The sequence below is a fragment of the Dendrobates tinctorius genome, unplaced genomic scaffold (genome assembly GCF_039654945.1).
Source record: "Dendrobates tinctorius isolate UK_male_01 unplaced genomic scaffold, ASM3965494v1 ptg000183l, whole genome shotgun sequence".
Classification (NCBI taxonomy): domain Eukaryota; kingdom Metazoa; phylum Chordata; class Amphibia; order Anura; family Dendrobatidae; genus Dendrobates; species Dendrobates tinctorius.
Genome location: NW_027361850.1, coordinates 10,274,185 through 10,296,377, shown reverse-complemented (window position 1 = coordinate 10,296,377; position 22,193 = coordinate 10,274,185). Strand labels below are relative to the sequence as shown.

The 22,193-nt window shown below is 47.2% G+C and overlaps 1 protein-coding gene across 1 annotated transcript in view; it reads left to right on the top strand.

Moving 5' to 3' along the window:
- The window catches only part of LOC141055076 (uncharacterized), a 256,490-nt gene that overhangs the window by 135,478 nt on the left and 98,819 nt on the right, over positions 1-22,193 (top strand). The window contains exon 2 of the mRNA XM_073552036.1: positions 3,152-3,205. Within this exon, the coding sequence (XP_073408137.1) occupies positions 3,169-3,205 (37 nt within the window). The 5' untranslated portion in view covers positions 3,152-3,168. The remainder of the gene's footprint in view (positions 1-3,151; positions 3,206-22,193) is intronic.

Here is a 22,193-nt window from a genome sequence, read left to right as displayed (position 1 = left end):
CTTGCAAAATGCTAGTTTTTCCGCGGGAAAATCGCGGGAATTTAAAATGCGATTTTCCCGCGGACTGGAATTCCGGAATTCTCGCGGTAATTTCCGCGAGAGTTCCGGTACGTGTGCACTTCCAGGCCTGGAACCCTCTGCAACCCTCTCCTGTCCTATTTATCTCCCTCCTCGGGAAATCCCCTCCTGGGTTCCTGTCTCCCTGCCCCCCATGACTAAGCGGTTTCTAAAGCCATAAGCTGCTGTCAAGTCCTGTACTCACTCTCTCCCTTGCCATCTTGTGGTCAAACTTAGGTACTGCACTCCTATTCCATTTTCCCCCAGCTGTTTCCCTTCTATTATTATAACCGTCCATCTGCAGTGCACCTAGCATCCCTTCTTCCTACAGACAAGTCCGTCCGTCAGGTCACCTTCCCTACACTTCTACTAACTCTGCACCAACATTACTATTGTCAGGATCCCTTAATTTTAGTTAATAATAGATTTACTTCACTAGCTACAAATATTAATACACTCCTCAACACTGAAATTGCAACACTAAGAAGGAAAAGTTGTGGAATTATGGAAATCAGAGAATCAATAGACATGTTAATATATGCAAATGATGAATAAATGGAAATAAAATTTTCATAATATCTTGCTTTATTAAGTCTCGAGTATGAGTGCCAAATGGAGAAATACAGGCACTTACAGTACATGACTTGGCATGCTATCAATGTGGTTATTAATGGTTGACTGAGGGAATGTTCTGCCACGGTGAAAGCACGTGGGCCCGCAAATCATCAAGATTCGCTGCTGGCAGCTTCCTTTGGAATTGCCCATAATGTCACAGATGTGCTCAATGGGAGGCAAGTCTGGAGATGCTGCAGGCCATGGTAACATGTTAAACCCGCTGAGAAGGCTGCTCACAGCTGCACAAGCAACATTGTGACCTGAAGATGTGTTTAAAAACAGCTCCTGGGACTCTTAAGGAAAATGGCTATACCACTGGTTCCATGATTGATCCATTATGTACTATAAATTAAATTGGATGTCACATACCAAGCCTAAGAAAACTTGGCACTCGGAGTAGATTAAATTAAATAAATTACTTAATATGCAATCCAACAATAAAGGGTCACAAACGTTTCGGTCTACATTATACCTTCCTCTGTGTGACTATTGTCTAATTGGAAAAAAATATCAGATTGCGTTTTATCCCCTGTGTCAGCAAGGAAGTGCTGAATGCAGTGTTCACCGCACAGCGTCTGTTTGAACCAGTAATGAACACCGCTTTCAGTGCTGTCGTAGCTGACCCAGGGGATAAAACGCAATCTGATATTTTTTCAATTGGACAATAGGCACACTGAGGAAGGTATAATGTAGACTGAAATGTTTGTGAACTTTTATTGTTGGATTGCATATTAAATAATTTATTTACTTGTATCTACTCTGAGTGCCAAGTTTTCTTACGTACCATGGAAGGGGATTGGATCCTACTTGTGCACAACTATACAGTAGTAAAAATTTCATTTTTCATTTTTCATGTTTGCATGGTTTGGCGCTACAGTGTGCTTCCTTTTTTGCTTGAATGTATATGAGTTGGTGACTCTAGGTTAAGCACCTGTTCACACTATGCTTATGCTTGGATGTGAGGGTCAGTTTTTGAAATTTGTATTCATTTACCTTCTGACTGAGCACTCCACCTGTTAGCTGCAGGCATTTTTAATCAAACCAGGGCCATTTCCCCTCCACAGAGATATAGACTTCAGTCCTAACAGAGGATTTTTCATAGGCTCCCATTCAGATGGAGACTACAGTCTTAGTGAGGATTGGCATAGAATAGGGTCCTGGAAAACGAGAAATGCCTTAACGTGGCTTCCAGGTACACATAACTTGGCCATTTTATGCGCCAAACTTTCTCAATTTTTCATACTTCTAATGCAGTAATGCAATTCATTATTAATTTTTCATGTTTGCATGGTTTGGCACTACAGTGTGCTTCCTTTTTTGCTTCAACTATACAGTAGTGTCATGGTCATTTCTATACATACCAAGCCTAAGGCATCAAACAGTGTCTACATAAACCATCAGACGGTGTCTGCATGACATTGGGCTCCTCGACAGACATCAAGCTACAGGTGTTCTATTCACCTTACACCACCGCTCTCAAAGAAAAAAAGTTTTTTGTAGTTCCAGCACACGATGTGAAAAAATTAAGAAAAGCCTTTATTTAATCCATAATTAAAAAATGCAATTCCAGTGATGATAAAAGCATGTGTAGGCTACACATGCTTTTATCATCACTGGAATTGCATTTTTTAATTATGGATTAAATAAAGGCTTTTCTTAATTTTTTCACATCGTGTGCTGGAACTACAAAAAACTTTTTTTCATTGAGCATTTCTCCCAGATGGGGATGGATCCACTCCGTGCACCGAGATTATGGAAAGGAGGACTGGGCAGGCTGAACCAGGTGAGCTGAAGATCTATCCTACATTGTTTGACACCGCTCTCAAAGTCTATCATGGTGAAGGGCAAGATAATGAAGGCTGGAATGGATGTCTATCCTTATTAGCAATGAGTCCCGCTTTTGTTTTGGATGCAGTGATAATCTCCAGACCAATTTTAGGCTAGGTGGGCAATGCCTCTAAGGGGCCTTCACGAGGGAGCATCACACCATTCGTAATCATGGGGTTGTGGTGTGGAGGGGGCATAATGCATGGTAGCTGGACCCCTCGTTATTCCAGGTACACTAACAGCTCAGCGTTACATTGATTTGGCTGTGGAGCCAGTGGTATAGCCATTGCTCCAAAGTCTCCGAGGTGCCATTTCTCAACACAACAACACTAGGCCATATGCCACAACTTTTCCTTCTTGCTATTATAAGTTCAGTGTTGCAGTGTTGATGAATGTATATATTGTAAAACTTGACTTTTAGTGTTTTACATTGTGTATAATATGAAATACTATACCAGTACAGAAGAAACTAAAATATGATTCCAAGGCTTTCATGTTTAGTCTCATCAAAATAATGGCATTATTGGTTAAATACAGATGTACATTCACATGATACATTACATTTCATAAATTTGTCTCCTTTTCTCTCCTGTATACATAGCTTCCTAAATATTTCAACTGTATTTATACTAATTGTATGCTTTATCGACAGGTTCTTATTCTTCAACAATGGAAGAAAAAAGAAACCAGATCGGTTTGTTACAAGGTATGTCTTGACTGGACACTGCATTTATTACAAGTAGAAATTAATGTTACTATTTTAAATGAACGTTTTATTAATTGTTTTGTATGTATATAGATTAATTTTAGATCCTTATTTAACTTCTGCATCTACAGTATATATCAGGCTATGTCAGTAATTATTATGGCTTCACAGCTGGTTATTTACGAGTATTGAGTTGTGGAAACAATGTATCTTGCACTCTACCTGCCACAAGGCAGAATTAGGGCCATCTCCACATCATCTTGTCAACCAAACACAACATTTTCCAGGCTAATGTCAGTCAGATATAGTCCTTCACACAGAAGAATGCACATATTACATCCATCCTATATGCCACCTTTTATTGCCTGTAGCAGGCCACAACTCCCTACATGAATGTACAAACTTTGTGACAGAAAGGATAGATATGACAGTTTCGGGGGGGATGCTATGCCAAGCACTTTTTAGTTGTCACAGGGCAAGAAGGCTTTTTGATAAGACACTGAAAGACACCATGTCTTAGAACAGCTGGGATTTTATTTCCAGTAAAATTAAAAGCAAAGCCACAGAAAGAAGAATTAAAATTCCTCAAAAAATTCATATGCAAATTGCCTCTTCAGAAAGAAAGAGGACTTTTACTCTACAGCGCCACCTATTGGTAGTAGCGATCCTACAAGTCACAATCAACCCTTTAACGAGTCTTGTAGTATGACTTAGGATACAAGCCAAATCAGAATCTCAATTTGCAGACACGGTGTTTCGAGCTGTTGGCTCTCGTCAGTGCAAAGTATGAGATCTGATTTGGCAAGGTGAGAGGCTCTGGACTAGGGTCTAAGAAGTAAGGTTTCTCCTTGCGGAGAGTGACATGCCAGCTGTGGCTTGTCAAGGTAAGGAGACTTATTCGCCGTGCAATGCTCCTCTGGGAAAATAATATGCAAATTGCCTCTTCAGAAAGAAAGAGGACTTTTACTCTACAGCGCCACCTATTGGTAGTAGCGATCCTACAAGTCACAATCAACCCTTTAACGAGTCTTGTAGTATGACTTAGGATACAAGCCAAATCAGAATCTCAATTTGCAGACACGGTGTTTCGAGCTGTTGGCTCTCGTCAGTGCAAAGTATGAGATCTGATTTGGCAAGGTGAGAGGCTCTGGACTAGTGTCTGCAAATTGAGATTCTGATTTGGCTTGTATCCTAAGTCATACTACAAGACTCGTTAAAGGGTTGATTGTGACTTGTAGGATCGCTACTACCAATAGGTGGCGCTGTAGAGTAAAAGTCCTCTTTCTTTCTGAAGAGGCAATTTGCATATTATTTTCCCAGAGGAGCATTGCACGGCGAATAAGTCTCCTTACCTTGACAAGCCACAGCTGGCATGTCACTCTCCGCAAGGAGAAACCTTACTTCTTAGACCCTAGTCCAGAGCCTCTCACCTTGCCAAATCAGATCTCATACTTTGCACTGACGAGAGCCAACAGCTCGAAACACCGTGTCTGCAAATTGAGATTCTGATTTGGCTTGTATCCTAAGTCATACTACAAGACTCGTTAAAGGGTTGATTGTGACTTGTAGGATCGCTACTACCAATAGGTGGAGCTGTAGAGTAAAAGTCCTCTTTCTTTCTGAAGAGGCAATTTGCATATTATTTTCCCAGAGGAGCATTGCACGGCGAATAAGTCTCCTTACCTTGACAAGCCACAGCTGGCATGTCACTCTCCGCAAGGAGAAACCTTACTTCTTAGACCCTAGTCCAGAGCCTCTCACCTTGCCAAATCAGATCTCATACTTTGCACTGACGAGAGCCAACAGCTCGAAACACCGTGTCTGCAAATTGAGATTCTGATTTGGCTTGTATCCTAAGTCATACTACAAGACTCGTTAAAGGGTTGATTGTGACTTGTAGGATCGCTACTACCAATAGGTGGTGCTGTAGAGTAAAAGTCCTCTTTCTTTCTGAAGAGGCAATTTGCATATTATTTTCCCAGAGGAGCATTGCACGGCGAATAAGTCTCCTTACCTTGACAAGCCACAGCTGGCATGTCACTCTCCGCAAGGAGAAACCTTACTTCTTAGACCCTAGTCCAGAGCCTCTCACCTTGCCAAATCAGATCTCATACTTTGCACTGACGAGAGCCAACAGCTCGAAACACCGTGTCTGCAAATTGAGATTCTGATTTGGCTTGTATCCTAAGTCATACTACAAGACTCGTTAAAGGGTTGATTGTGACTTGTAGGATCGCTACTACCAATAGGTGGCGCTGTAGAGTAAAAGTCCTCTTTCTTTCTGAAGAGGCAATTTGCATATTATTTTCCCAGAGGAGCATTGCACGGCGAATAAGTCTCCTTACCTTGACAAGCCACAGCTGGCATGTCACTCTCCGCAAGGAGAAACCTTACTTCTTAGACCCTAGTCAAAAAATTCAAGAATTAACATGGCAAAAAAAGGACAACAGTATTTACCTTCCCAAGACACAGAAACTAGTGGTCGTAGATTAATAAATCATCACTCCTCATCTTTTCCATGCCCTGGTTATCCTACTACACTTTGAGCTCACTTCGTTCTTTTAGCACTAAGGCTATGTGCCCACATTGCAGATTTTGATGCGGATTCTGCAGTGTTTTTGGACACGCGGAATTGCATCAAATCCACAGTGTAGTGCACAACCAATATTAGTCAATGGTAAATTCAGAACTGGTGTGCACATGCTGTGGAAAAATACGCGTGGATTTTCAGCATTTTATTTTCCGCAGCATGTCAATTCTTTTTGCGGATCTGCAGCATTTCCGCACCCATAGACTTCCATTGTGTCAGTCAAATCTGCAGCAAATCCACAGGTTTAAAAAGATCTGCGGTTTTGCTGCAGAGTTGCGCGCCAGAAGCGCTGCAGATCGGGAGGAGGAAGTGTGTGGGTGGAGACTATGTGTGTGCGGAGATTATGTGCGTGTCTGTGTGTATCTGTATGTGTGTGCTTGGGTCTGTGCAGCTGTGTGCGGGTGTGTGTGGGTCTGTGTGTGGAAGGCATCGTCTGATGGGACTACTAGTCCCATCCGGCTATGTCTGCTACAGTGACATTAGCCGATGATGGGACAGTAGTAGTCCCATAATCTGGCTACTGTGTGGAATAGTATAAAAAAAATTAAAAGAACACATACACACATACAGTACACATACTCACCATATAGCTAATCCTCGATGCCCTCGATCGTCTGTAAAAAAAAAAACAAAAAACCGACAATATACTCCCTGTTCCAACGTAATCAATTTAATAGTGATTATCCTACGATGATCTCCCGAGTAGAGCTGTCACATCAGAAGATGTGACCGCTCTCCAGGGGGCCTCCGGTGTACAGTGACAGAGATAATCCTCCGCACTGTATCGCCCTGCCTAAAGGTCACTGGAGATCATCCTGTCACTTGCGGCACCGCTGCGTGGAAAAATTCTCATGCAGCAGTGCCATAAAGTGAGAGCTTGAACTCCAGGGAACCCTCAGTGATAACACTGCAGGAGCCATTGTCTCCTGTAAGTGTGTCACTGAAGGCCGTGTAGGGAAGTCACATCTGACAGTTCTACATGGGAGATCATCGTGGGACACTTGTTATTAAATGGATTACATCGGATCAGGGAATGATCGAGGGCGTCGCAAGAATCAGGAATACAATAAAAATGAGAAACTTTGCAGAGTTTTAGTTTATTAAAATACTTTATTATGGCTGTGTCTTTATTTAACCCCTTAACAACTATAGGATTAGTAATGGATAGGTATCTTATAGACGCCTGTCCATTACTATGCCGGGCTTGATGTCACCTTACAATACAAAGGTGACATCAACCCCCCAACTATTACCCCATTTGCCACTGCTACAGGGCAGTGGGAAGAGAGAGGCTAAGTGTCGGAATTGGTGCGTCTTAGAGATGAGCCATTTCTGGGGCGGCTGTATGCTGGTGTTTGTTGCCGGGGGGACCAATATCCATGGCCCCTTCTTAGGCTATATTAGCCCGCAGATGTTTGCATAGTCATTTCTGGCTATAAATTATAGGGGGACCCCACAACATTTTTTGGGGGGCTCCCCCATTTTAATAGCCAGTAAAGGCTAATTATACACCTGTGAGCTGATAATAGCTTGGGAAGATCCATGGGTATTACCCCCTTCCCAGGCTATAAACATCTGCCCCCAGTCGCTGGCTTTTCCTCTCTGGTTTTGAACTTTTTTTTCCTTTTCTTTTAAATTAAACAGATATTGCGTTTAAGGCCGGGATCACACTTGCGAGAAAGTCGCACGAGTCTCGCACCTCAATACCTGACACTGCTGCCGGCACTTCACATAGGTAACAGTTCACTTCACAGACTTTACCATCCATCTCTTTTGCCTGAAAATACGATGAGAAACTCTGATTTTCCCTACTCTTCAGCAGACGTGGCATTGTCAGCTGTCTCTTCCTCTGCAGTACACACTGCTCCTCAAGTGTCTGGCTTAGGCCGGGATCACACATGCAAGAAACTCGGACAAGTCTCGCATCTTAATACCTGGCACTGCCGCCGGCCAGGGCCGGACTGGACATCTGGCAATTCTGGTAAATGTCAGAAGGGCATGTCTGGTCGTGGGCTGCCTTGTCTGCTACGTTAACAGAATCGGTGTTCTCAGGACACCCATACTGTTAAGAGTTGTGATGGAGCACAAAGTCACTGACTCCGTCACTTACCCCAGCAGGCTACAGGTATCATTAGAAATATTGGTCGTGTAGTAAATCTTGCTTTCCTCCATCCATGGTAATATTAGTAATATATCCCATCTGGTGCTCGGAGACAAGAACAGCATGGGCCTGTGTGATTTTAAATGCCAGGGCTGAATTTCAGCCCCAGTCCATACCTGCTGCCGACACTCGGGAGTGGAGCATACGGCTGCATGTATTTCTATGCAGCCGCATGCTCAGTGTCACGCTTGTGCCTTGGCTGATTGGCACAAGCCGGGGGGTTGTGGCCCCGCTGTGCCACAAACCAGACTACCCTGGAAGAGGCGTGACTACGACAGCTACCTCGGTCTTCACTGTAGCCTCTGATGGTGAGGTCAGGCTGGTGCGGCAGGTAGCAGCCACTCCAGGGTGGTGTCTGGCTGTGGCAGCTGATCCCACTCAGGGACAAGTCACTGGGACAGGTGTGACTGACAGGCAGGCTGAGACACAGGGCAAGCAGGTATGGCCGAGACACAGGGCAAGCAGGCATGGCTGAGACACAGGGCAAGCAGGCACGACTGAAGACACTGTCAGGCAGGCATGGCTTGGAGACAAAGGGCAGGCTGGTACAGACGAGACACAGAGCAGGCTGGCACAGCTTGAGATACAGGGCAGGCGGGTACGGCTTGAGATACAGGGCAGGTATGAATACAGGCAGGAAGGAGTGGAATATGAAGGAACAGGTTTGGACCTGTTCACACAGGAGGAGCAGGTATGGATACAGACAGTGGTGCAGAGTAGGCGGAGCCTCAGGAGTGCAGAGTAGGCGGAGCCGCAGGAGTGCAGAGACAATGTGCAGCAAGAGGTTCTGCAATGGCAGCAGGAGCGGAGCAAAGCTGAACCACAAGGTCTGTGGAGAGAAGCTGCAGCAAGAGGTTCTGCAGCAGCAGAGCAAACTTGAACCACAAGGTCTGTGGAGAGAAGCTGCAGCAAGAGGTTCTGCAGCAGCAGAGCAGGCAGAGCTGCAAGGGTGCAGCAGCACAGACAGAGCTGCAAGGGTGCAGAGGCTCAGACAGAGCTGCAAGGGTGCAGAGGCTCAGACAGAGCTGCATGGGTGCAGAGGCTCAGACAGAGCTGCAAGGGTGCAGAGGCTCAGACAGAGCTGCAAGGGTGCAGAGGCTCAGACAGAGCTGCAAGGGTGCAGAGGCTCAGACAGAGCTGCAAGGGTGCAGAGGCTCAGACAGAGCTGCAAGGGTGCAGAGGCTCAGACAGAGCTGCAAGGGTGCAGAGGCTCAGACAGAGCTGCAAGGGTGCAGAGGCTCAGACAGCGCTGCAAGGGTGCAGAGGCTCAGACAGCGCTGCAAGGGTGCAGAAGCTCAGACAGGGAGGACACAAAGAAAGACAGCAGGGAAGGAAGCCAAAGACAAGGAGGCAGGGGTAGGACAGAGGTCAGACAAGGTGCAGGGACAAAGACTCAAGGACCAGGATATTCAGCCTCCTGGCAAGTGGACAAGGTACTAGGCAAGACAAGGAGTAATCTTCAGAAGGAGGAGAAACACAGGAGAGGACCTGGCAGGCTCAGTAGCAAAATGCTAACTGCATTTAGACATTGCACAGGCAATGTTCAGTGAATGGGGCAGGGTTAAATAGTCCAGGGCTGTGGATAATTGGTCAGGGACCCATTAGCCAGGTGCACCCTGACTGCACAAGAACCAGAGAGCCCCCCTATACACACATAGCCAGAAAGCATGCAGGAGAGCAGAGGCACAAAGCACAGGGCTGGCAGCAGACAGAATTCACAGCATGGCTTGAAGCTGTAAGTAAGCTGGTGTGCGGGGGATGGGAGGCCATGCAGTGATGCCAGCAGGGTTGTTACACTCCGCTCCTGAGGGCCGGGTATTGACGTGTGAGACTTGTCCGAGTTTTTTGCATGTATGATCCCGGCCTTAGACACAGGCTAAACTCCCACATGCAATCCATCATATGAATTTGTCTATCATGCAACATTTCATGTCATGTACACTCTTACCTCAGACAGCTCCTTCATGAACCCATTACATGTCGAATTGAAGATCCAGCACTGATTGGGAAGCAACACTCATTAAAGTGGCCATAACACAACACTTACAAGGTATAAGCTTGGCATAATGTAGACAAAACAGCAACTGGGGATTACAAAACATGGCATAACAACTAGGAAGACTGGCAATTTTCCTACTCTCTTACAAGACTCAAGATATTCAACTCGTGTTCAATAGTGAACACTGTAGCAAAGCCAGGTAGGACAGGGTTAAATTCCAACTGTGCAGGGTTTGATTAGAGGCACCTGCATAGCTTTTACTAGAAGCAGGAAGTAGGTTCACTTGGTGGGCAGTATGCTGGAAACTGAGCAGTGTGTAGATTCTATAGGAGCGGCCTAGTGCCTTTTGTTGCAGACTAAACTGAGCCAGGTGAAGTGCCCGGATTGCCACATATTTGAGAGACTGTGGTCTCAGTCGGGGAGGAGAGGTGAAAAGACCTCTTGGTGCTTATTTCTCTGACAGATCTTGAGAGACAGCTAGATATTTATCTGAATGGGTGAGCCCACATGTGCCTGCATAAGGACTGTTTATTTTCTGCCCTCATGTCAGGAGAAAGGCGGTTTGTTTTCCATTCTGCTGGAAGTTTATGCGCTTCAATAAACCTCTCTGTTTGACTCAGAAACTACATGCCTGTGTGAATGCTATCAGCAGCCTAAAGCGAGTAAATCCCTACAACACTTATAAGGAAAGCAAGCTTAGTCTGGAGGATATGGCAGATATAATATTCCCCAGCATGAGGTGCTACTGTAAAACTGTTAGAGGTCCTGCTAAACCTCACAGCTTCCCTCTTCTTGACCCAAAATACTAGACACACTGACAACAAAGATGAAATGACAACAACAGGTTAACTGGGAATATAATATGGCAAAAATAACAGAAGGATCACACTTCAGAAAATTAATAAATGGAAGCAATGAGATTAAGTGCACCCTACAGCTTGGTCACAGTAATCCAATGACTACCACTAATTAAGTCATTCTTAGAATGTTAGAAATTGAGACAAAGACCCATCTGGGATAAAGCAGCAATGATAAAAGGTAGACCACCAAATTGCTAGATCCACTGGCTCAGAAACCTAAAGTGTGCCAAAAAGAATAGTGTAAAATCTGTGTAAAAAATGGTCCATTCATACTTTTGTGTGCATGTCTGTGTGCTGCCCATTTTTTTTTACCGGAATGCACATGGACCCACTGAATATAGAGTCAATAGTGTCTTCAGGGAAGAAGGCCACTGCTACACCATTTTATCTGCCTGCTGGGGTAGGTTGCAAAACTTACACCCATGAAACCGAAAGATCATCATCAGCAGTATTTTGAAATCCAGAGACATGGTAGCTATGGAAAACTGCAAGCAGCACACAATAGTAAATGTCAATGCAGAATTTCAAGTTAGGAAGAAATAGAAGTGAAATAATTAAGAAAATAGAAAACCCCAAATGATAATGCTCCTGTCCCACACAGCCCTAAACAATTATAGTAAGTAAATAGTACTAGGATAGTGACATACTGTTAACAAACACATGCGCATTGGAAGTAGCCTCCATGATCCAAAAGGTTTGCCCTTGTTATTAAAAATGGACGGTCACCAGCCTTGAAGTTGTCCGGCAAAGGTCTGCGTTCAGTCCCTCAGAGACTTTTTCCATGGGCCCAACCATGAGGCTAATGCCAGTAGACCAAGGTGAGATTGAACCTAACAGAGCAATATTGGAAGCAGAGGCAAACTTTTGGAAGCAGACAATAAACTTTTTCTGTATCAATTTTGTAAGAAAAAACAGAATATCTGTCTTTTTACAACAACACAGCAAAATGCCTAGCTAGGCAACAAAAAGAAACCAGCAGGTAACAACCCGACCCACAGTAAAAAAGTCACTCCAAGGAGAACAAATCATAATAATAAGAGCAGGTGAGCCCTGTGCCTAAATGCACGGCATACAATATGTCATAAAAATAAGAACTGTAAATTTGACAGCCAAGTAGGTAGAAACGACTCACAGGCAGAAGTCCAAAAGGCTGATTCAGGCTGTGTGCCCACGTAGCGATTTTTAAGCATTTTTGCCGCGATTTTGGGCGCAAAAACGCTGCGAGAACGTTTAAAAATCGTGTACAGAACGCCCCCCATGCATTCCTATGGCATTCCGCACATGTTGTGCTAATGCTGCGCTTTTTTCCGCGGCGGAATCGCATCGCGGAAAAAATCGCAGCATGGTCATTCTTTTGTGTGGAATCGCAAAGAATTGCCGCGATTCCGCACCCATAGGAATGCATGAGAATCGCTTACTTCCCGCATGTGGCTATGCCCACCATGCGCAAAGTTAAGCGTCTCATGTGCGGTTGGTACCCACGGTGTGGAGGAGAGGAGACCGTCCTCCAGGCCCTGGGTACCATACCCCTGTAAAAAAAAGAATAAAAAATCGGGGTATATTTACCTTCCGACGTCCCGCGCTGCATTACCGGCCTAAGTGTTCCCAGTAATGCCTTGCGGCAAGGTCCTGTGATGACATAGTCTCGCGTGACTCAGATCGCTGTAGCAACGCGAGACCAACGTTATCACAGGTCTCGCAAGGCATTACTGGGAATGCTGAGGCCGGGAATGCAGCGCGGGACGCCGGAAGGTAAATATACCCCGATTTTTTAATTTTTTTAGCATTTTAACATTCTATCTTTTACTATTGAGGCCGCATATGTTTGACGAGTGTGACCATCCTGTCAATCACTTTCCAAGCGATGCTTCAAATCGCTTGGAAAGTGGTTGAATATCGCACGCGAAAATCGCGGCAAAATCGCGATCATAATCGCGGTAAAATCGCAGTGAAATCACGCGGAAAAAAACGCGCGATTTCTGGGAAGGAGTCCGGTTTTCAGTGTGCGTTTTAACACGCAACGTGGGCACATAGCCTCAATGTCTTTTTCTCGGAAGAGTACCACAACTCACTAAATAAGCAAGATATACAGCCCAGAACACACACAGGAGTGCCAATCTTGTCATTCATGGAGTTACACTTAGGCTACATGCACACATCCTTGTGAATGCTACCATCCAAGAGAAACAAATCAATTTTAGGTGTTATCCTAGTTGCATCCTAGTAGCATCCAAGTTACATCCAGTTTTTATCTCATCCATTTTTTTCCCTAAAACAGGTAGACCAAATTAACTTTTTTAAATACATTGTCTCCCAACAATGTATCAGTTAAAAGCAGATTCAGCTCGAATAGATCTCTCAAGTACAAAGTTTGTCATCTTTGTGTCATCGATTTTATACAGCTCCACTTAGACTAATTGCTGAGCCTGATCTGCAAAACAGATTAGAATAGGATGTTTCGAGTCTGAGGGACTGAAGAGACTGATCCGTTTATAAAACATATAAATATGGATTAACCCCTTCATGACCGGAGCTTTTTTCGATTTTTCGTTTTTCGCTCCCCTTCTTCCCAGAGCCATAACTTTTTTATTTTTCCGTCAATATGGCCATGTGAGGGCTTATTTTTTGAACAACATCATTGGTTTTAGCATGTCGTGTACTCGAAAACGGGAAAAAAAAAATTCCAAGTGCGGTGAAATTGCAAAAAAAAGTGCAATCCCACACTTGTTTTTTGCTTGGCTTTTTTTCTAGATTCAATAAATGCAAAAACTGACCCACCATTATGATTCTACATGTCATTACGAGTTCATAGACACCAAACATGTCTAGGTTCTCTTTTATCTAAGTGGTGAAAAAAAATTCCAAAGTTTGCTAAAAAAAAAAAAAAAAAGCGCAATTTTCCGAAACCTGTAGCGTCTACATTTTTCATGATCTGGGATTGGGTTAGGGCTTATGTTTGGCGGGTCGAGGTGAAGTTTTTAATTATACCACTTTTGTGCAGATACGTTCTTTTGATCGCCCGTTATGGCATTTTAATGCAATGTCGTGGAGACCAAAAAACGTAATTCTGGCGTTTTGAATTTTTTTCTCGCTACGCCGTTTAGCGATCGGGTTAATGCTTTTTTTTTCATTGATAGATCGGGCGATTCTGAACGCGGCGATACCTAATATGTGTATGTGTGATTTTTTTTAAAATAGTTTTATAGGTTTAATTTGATTGGGGCGAAAGGGGGGTGATTTGAACTTTTAGGTTTTTTAATTTTTTTTAATTTTTAAACATTTTTTTTGTAACTTTTGGCATGCTTCAATAGCCTCCATAGGAGGCTTGAAGCATGCACAACCCGATCAGCCCTGCTACATATGGGCGATGAGCAGATCGCCCATATGCAGCAGACTTGCTGCAGTGCTTTGAGCGCCAGCCACCGGGCGGCGCTCAAAGCGATCTGCCTGTAACAACCATAGAGGTCTATATGAGACCTCTGGTTGTCCAGGCAACGCATCGCCGACCCCCGATCATGTGACGGGGGTCAGCGATGATCTCACTTCCGGCCCGGCGGCCTGAACCTCTAGTTAAATGCCCACTGTCAGCGTTTGACAGCAGGATTTAACTAGTTAATAGGCGCGGGCAGATGGCGATTCTGCCCGCGCCTATTGCGGGCACATGTCAGCTGTTCATAACAGCTGACATGTCACGGCTTTGAGGTGGGCTCACCACCGGAGCCCACCTCAAAGCAGGGGAGTCTGACTGCTGACGTACAGTACTATCCCGTCAGCAGTCAGAAAGGGCTTAATAAAACTCTGAGTCAGTTTGCTGTCCGAGAAAAAACAGACAGCACAAGAACGTGTCACTCTGATGTACCATTGATGTGAATGTGTTTGTTTTAGATGAAAGGGACACTTGCAGAACTTTCTGGATCAAAACGTGCAGTACAGTAGATGTTCAACGTTTGAACATACCCTTAGAGGGAGAGATGTGATGAATGAGTTAAACTTTTTCATCATCATTCTTAGGATCAACATCCAGAGTGGAGAAATTTAGGTTAGGCAGAATGTCAGAACACTTTGCCATGTGACCCCGTTTCACATTCTTGAATACCTTTTCCTTAGCACCTGCAGGATATTCATCAACTGATTTGTATGACCTCCAGGAGCTCAAGATTCTTTGTAGAGCTTACATCATAACCTCAAGCCTAATAGCACTGGAACTACTGTGTAGAATATTGGAGATATAATTTCATGCCAATCAATTGTATCATATTTGCCCTGGGATTATAAAACCCTCATTTCGTTGTTCAATAGGGACTCAGCAGGAAGTCCAATATTCTCCACGCCTCAAGGTGAAAGCTGGCACTTAGCTCAGCAGGGGAGTCAAGCCTCCAAAGGCTGTGCCTGTGAGTGACAGATCTCACAAGTCGAGACAGCTCAGAGCAGGATAAAGGCTTGCTTGCAATTTAGAGTCATGCTGAAACTGCTAAAGAACATTCTTGAAACATAATTTTGTAAGGAGTTATGGAGATACTATATGTCCTAGCAACACATCATGCATATTTCCGAGATCTCCAGAACATGGCGAATACCTTCCAGGGTCTTGATCCGTTCTAGCACCTCAGGGAGGGGAGATACGTAGAATGGCTAGTAGGAAGCAGATAGCACAGATGTGTTTAGTTTATTTTCAGTTGTAGTTAATGAGATTCTCGTGCCCTAAGGTGAGGTTGGTGTATGTGGTGCTCTAATTAGATATTCATAATGCAGACTGCTGACAGGTCACTGATCCCTCAGTGACCAGCCCCCTAGTTTTTATAATGAATACCTAACATACTGAAGAAAGAGATAAAAACATGGATTTTTGTGAGTACTCACCGTAAAATCCTTTTCTCCGAGACGCTCATTGGGGGGCTCAGAGACTGTGGGTGTCTGCTACTGCCGTCTGGAGGCCGACACTAAGTATACAAAAAACAAGTTAGCTCCTCCTCCACCGCATACACCCTCGCCCCAATAGCGGGCGGAAACCAGTTTAGTGCAAAAGCAGTAGGAGAACATAAAAGCAAATTAGCCTTAACGCAAAAAATTATATGTCTGAAAAAGGACCACCCTACCTTAAACAAGGAATTATACTAATTAAATAAACAAGAGCCAACTGGCTATCAGGGTGGGTGCTGTGTCCCCCAATGAGCGTCTCGGAGAAAAGGATTTTACGGTGAGTACTCACAAAAATCCATGTTTCTCCTTCATCTCATTGGGGGACACAGAGACTGTGGGACATCCTAAAGCAGTCCCTGGGTGGGAGCAACTCACCAATCCAAACCGCATGCCCTCCTGTCTAAAGATGTACCACTGCTGCCTGGAGAATTTTTCTACCCAGGCTCGCATCTGACGAAGCCTGAGTATGCACATTGTAAAGCTTAGAAAACGTGTGCAGGCTGGACCAGGTTGCCGCCTTGCATACCTGCTCTGCCGAAGCCTGGCGCCGAAGCGCCCAAGAGGCGCCCACTGCCCGAGTAGAGTGCGCCCCTATTCCTGTTGGAATCGGCGTGCCTCTAATACGGTAAGCCTCTTGAATAGTTAGACGAATCCATCTGGCTTCCTGCGCCCTACGGGAATCACAAACGAGTCTGTCTGGCGAAAAGGTGCTGTCCTTGACACGTACCTCCTGAGAGCTCTTACCAGGTCCAACGTGTGGAGCGCCCTTTCCACTCTGTGTACTGGCGCTGGACAAAACGATGGCAGAACAATGTCATCATCAATATGGAAAGAGGACACGACCTTCGGCAGAAACGGCGGCGGTGGTCTAAGGACTACCTTATCCTTAAAAAAAAGTCAGAAACGGAGCTCTACAAGATAGGGCTGCCAACTCCGAGACCCGCCTAATGGAAGTTATGGCTACCAAGAATACAACCTTCCTGGAAAGGTATGACAATAAGATTTCTTGTAACGGCTCAAAAGGAGTTTCCTGCAGGACACTCAGAAACAGGTTAAGGTCCCAGGCGTCTATGGGCGCTCTAAAGGGGGGCACCAAATGAGAGACTCCTTGAATGAACGTCTTGACCTGCATATTGGTAGCAATCTTTCGCTGGAAAAGGACAGACAAGGCCGATATCTGTCTCCTCAGGGAACTCGGGGCCAAACCTGCGTCTAGGCCTGACTGCAGAAAAGCCAGGATGTTGGGAACCGAGAAGGACATTGGCGCAACCCCGTGCTCTCGACACCAGTGAAAGAAAACCTTCCAAGTGTTATGATAAACTTTCGCCGAGGCTGGCTTCCGGGCGCTAACCATTGTAGCAACCACCTCACGCCCAAACCCCGCCTGGGTCAGAATCCAAGATTCAACGGCCATGCCGTCAAACACAGGGCCCCTAAGTTCGGGTGTCAGATCGGCCCCTGGGACAGTAAGTCTGGTCGTTCCGGCAGATGCCAAGGCATGTCTGCGAGGAGCTGAACTAGATCCGTGTACCATACTCGACAGGGCCAGTCTGGGGCCAGCAGAATTGCCGGGACCCCCTCTGTCTTGATCTTTCTGATGACCCTCGGGAGAAGTGGCAGTGGGGGAAACAGGTATGGGAGCCGAAACTGGTTCCATGGTAGGACCAAAAACGCATCCACTGCGATTGCTCGCGGGTCCTGAGACCGAGCGACAAACGTGCCCACTTTGGCGTTCTCCCTGGAGGCCATCAGATCCACGTCTGGAGTCCACCACCGTTGGCAAATCTGCTGGAAGACCTCGGGGTGCAGGGACCATTCCCCGACCGCGACACCTTGCCGGTTTAGGAAATCTGCTGCCCAATTTTCCACGCCTGGTATGTGAACTGCTGAGATTACTGAATGGTGCCTCTCGGCCCAACGGAGTACATGCTCTATCTCGCGCTTGGTTGCCCTGCTGCGCGTGCCTCCCTGGTGATTCACGTACGCCACTGCCGTGGCGTTGTCTGATTGAGCCCGGACTGGGCGTCCTGCTAGCAAGTGCTGAAAATGCTGCAATGCCAACCGCACCGCTCGAATCTCCAACAAGTTGATCGGGAGACGAGCCTCCTGAGGCGACCATTGCCCCTGGGCCGTGTGATGGCGAAAAACTGCTCCCCATCCAAGAATACTCGCATCGGTTGTGATCACCAACCATTGATCTGGGGGGAAGGGTTTCCCCTGAAGAAGAGAGGAGTCGCGCGTCCACCACTGAAGTGCCCGTCGGACTTGAAAGGACAACCTGCACTGATGATCGAGGGAGAACGGACTTCTGTCCCAAGATGCCAAGAGAGCGTGCTGCAGGGGACGAAGATGAAATTGAGCAAACGGAATCGCTTCCATTGCCGCCACCATCCTCCCTAGAACCCTCATCCCGAATCGAATAGTGTGAGTGCCTGGTTGCTGGAGACTCCGAACTCCCTGCCGGAGCGCCCGAGCCTTGTCTTGAGGGAGAATTACCAACCCTCGGGAAGTGTCGAAAATCATCCCTAGGAATGGAATCCTCTGAGCTGGGATAAGGGATGACTTTTTCCCGTTGACCAACCATCCTAGGCGAGATAGGGTATCCAGCGTGATGCTGACATTTTCCTCGCATGCCCAAAAGGACAGACCCTTTACTAAGAGGTCGTCTAAGTACGGCAAAACCACTATGCCCCGAGAATGTGGAATGTCCATGACGACCGCCATTACCTTCGTGAATATCCTGGGGGCCGTGGCTAACCCGAAAGGCAGAGCCACAAACTGGAAATGCCGACCATCGATTGCAAACCGAAGGAACCTTTGATGCAGGGGAAAAATAGTGATGTGCAGGTAGGCATCCTGGACATCGATCGAGGCCAGATATTCTCCCTGCTCCATGGCCGATATCACTGACCGGAGGGATTCCATTCCAAAGTGCCTGACTCTGATGAACCTGTTCAGGAGCTTTAGGTCCAGAACCGGCCTTACTGTTCCGTCCTTCTTGGGGACCGCGAACAGGTTGGAATAAAATCCCTGAGTTCTTTCGCACTGTGGTACTGGGACAATGACCCCGTTGCGCTGAAGAACCCTGATGGCCCCTAGCAATGCCTCTGCCCAGGATTCCGATTTGGGAAGCCGGGAAAGAAAAAATCGTCTTGGAGGATCTCCGACAAATTCTATTTTGTACCCGGATGACACTAATTCTGCCACCCATGCGTCATGTGCCACCTCGAGCCAGACGTGGCAGAACCTGAGCAGACGTCTGCCTACTCTGCTGTCTTCGGGTACCTGATGCCCCGAGTCATTTTGCTCTGGGACCTGGCCCCCCTTGACTTGGGCGGTCGGCCCCGCATCCTACCCAGCGGGTTGGCTCTATACTTGACCTGACGCTCTTTGTCTTGGTTGTAGGGAGCTGGGGCGGAAGAACTGGCCGCTGTCGCCCACCCGGGGGTGCGAAATGCTCGAAAGCGCGCCTGAGGTTGACGAAAAGGCAGTCTAATCTTCTGCTGTGGGAGAAAGCTGCTTTTTCCCCCTGTAGCATCCGAAATGAGTTTGTCTAATTTCTCCCCAAATAGCCAGTTACCCTGATACGGCAGGGAAGTTAAAGATTTCTTAGAAATCGAATCAGCCCGCCATAGCCTTAGCCACAAGGCTCTCCTAATGGCGATAGCATTTGCCGCCGCTAGTGCTGCGCAAGCAGCCGCATCCAAGGACGCATTAATTAGTCACCCGCCATCGCGATCTGATTTGCTATCTCAGACACCTCCGTCGGCAAGTCTCTATCCTGTAGGACTTTATTCAAAGAATCTGACCATGACATCATGGCTTTGGCTACCCATGTTGCCGCAAATGAAGGAGAGAGCGCTGATCCTGATGCCTCATACACCGAGCGGGCTAAACCTTCTATGAGCCGATCCGTGGGGTCCTTAATGGAAGAACCACTAGGTACTGACAACAAGGATCTTGAGGCCAGGCGTGACACTGGGGGATCCACAACCGGAGATTCCGCCCATCTCTTACAGAGCTCTGGTGCAAAAGGATATCTCGCTTCTAGCATTTTTTGTCCCGAAAAACGCTTGTCTGGACGTTCCCTGTGCCGCTGCACTATGTCCTCGAACTCTAGATGAGTGCTAAACACTCTATGTGGTCGCCTGGCCTTCTTAAAGGATATCTTATGCCCTGCGGTTACGGAGACATCCTCCTCAATACCTAGAGTCTGATTGACAGCTTCAATGAGACTGTCTACCGTCTCCCGACACCCCGGGGTATCCAGGTCCAAGGATTCCTCCACGTCATCACCTGAACTCTGCTCGCTTCCAGAAAATGGTGACGGTGAGCGAGACGCCGCACTCACGGATGCCGAAGCACCGGAGGGGCCCGGAGACGCCGTATGGGTTCTCTTCTTATGCGTCTGCTTAGAGAGAGTGCGGCCCCTGCAGGCCGGAGGCTCTTGTGAGGTGGATGAACCCTCCCAAACAGGCGAGCCGTCGTCTCTACCCCTATCCGGGGCCTGAAGGGTCTCAATCGCCTTCGTAAACGAAACCATGGACCGAGAAAGTGAAATCGCCCATTCCGGGGGATCCAGACCCCTGGGCTCCATTGCAGGGGAGGGCTCCTGGGCGCGTTCGGAGTTACAGGCTTCACATAACTTAACAGTCTGCGCTCGTGGGAACATAACCCCACAGGAAACGCATGCGGTATAAAGGAACGTGTGCGTTTTTCCTTTCCCAGACATACTGCTGAAATAGGCCAATTTACTCTCTTTTTCTTTTTTTTTTTTCTTCTTTCTTTGGAGGTTCAAGGGGAAATGAGGAGGAGGGTAACCCTTTAATGCCCTAGTGTGGCTCCGGGACGGGGTCGCACTTACCCGGCTCCTGCGTATCTCTCCCGCGCTCCTGCGTCTGCCTGCTCCTTCCTCTGGGTAGGCTGCGAGTGCTCTCCTGATCGCGGCCTACCCTGCTCTGAAGCCAGGGCCTCAATTTTATCCAGCGCCCGCCCCGGTCATGGGGGGCGGCGCCGGATATGACATCACGCCGGGGGGCGGAACTTCCACCCGCGGCCTAGGCCGAAGCCGCAGGCTAAATTAGTCACTGCCTACCCGCCCGTGCACTGACGGCCCCGCTATCCCGACGATCCCGCCGGCACCCCCATGAAGCGCTCTCCTTCACCACCGCTGGGGACTCTTCCTAACGCGGTCCTCCACGTGCAGGTATAGGGAGGGAGGAGTGAGGAGAGGAGGAGGGGGGAGGAGGGAGAGGAATGGAGACTGCTGGATCACAGCCCTAGCCCAAGAACCTACCACCTCTGGCCGCACCGCTAACCTGAAGCCTCTCGCTGCCCAGGGGTCCTCCCCAGCCATCCATACCTGCCCTCAGCAGAGGCCATGAGGTAATCCAGTTTTGGACGGTGCAGGCACCCTAGCTCCGTCCACCTTGTAGGGGCGAGGAGAGGGACCGTCCGCCGCCATGCAGCACCACCGTCGTGCGTTGGTGGAGCAGTGGGGGCCGCACAGACTAGTCTTGTGCCTCTGTGCAAGCCCATGGTTTCGATACCTAGGGGTGGACAGGGCTAAGTCTGGCATAGTGTCCCACATCGCGGGAAAGGATACGTGGAGGGACACTCGCACGTGGTCGCCCGTTGCTGGTTTGGGGAAATCGGATCCTTTCAATAGGATGCGTTGCCCCTGTCTTATCTTCACAAAATAAAAAATAAAAATAGATGTCTGGGGAAGGATATGCGGAGGCGATACTCACGCGTGCTCGCCCGTTGATGGTTTGGGAAGATCGGACCCTTTCAATAGGATCCGTCGCCCCTGTCTCCTCTTCATAGCGAGAAAAAACAACAACAAAAAAATAGTCTGGAGAGATCCAGACTGCGTGTGCCTCCATCAGACACTAAGCAAAAAACTGGTTTCCGCCCGCTATCGGGGCGAGGGTGTATGCGGCGGAGGAGGAGCTAACTTGTTTTTTGTATACTTAGTGTCGGCCTCCAGACGGCAGTAGCATACACCCACAGTCTCTGTGTCCCCCAATGAGACGAAGGAGAGAAAATGCTTCTGCAGGCAGGTGCCAGCAGTGGCACCTGCTCTGCAGCATGATCACATGTTTAGTGTGCCAAGAATACTTTTCTTGCTGTTATCCAGCTAGGGAAAAAAAAAGAAAAACAATTTGAAAATGGCACCCACCGTGCCTGCGCAGTAGCAGCTATCGGTGTCTATAGCTGTGATCCGATAGCTGCTACTGCACATGCGCCGGCGGCACAATCGTACTGGAGAAGAAAAAAAATTCCTCCTGCAAAATGGCGCCGCCCGCACCTGCGCAGTAGCAGCTCTTGGATCACAGCTATAGACACCGATAGCTGCTACTGCGCAGGCGTTATTTTCAAATTGATTTTTTTTCCCCTAGCTGGATAACATCAAGAAAATGTATTCTTGGCACACTAAACCTGCGATTATGCTGCAG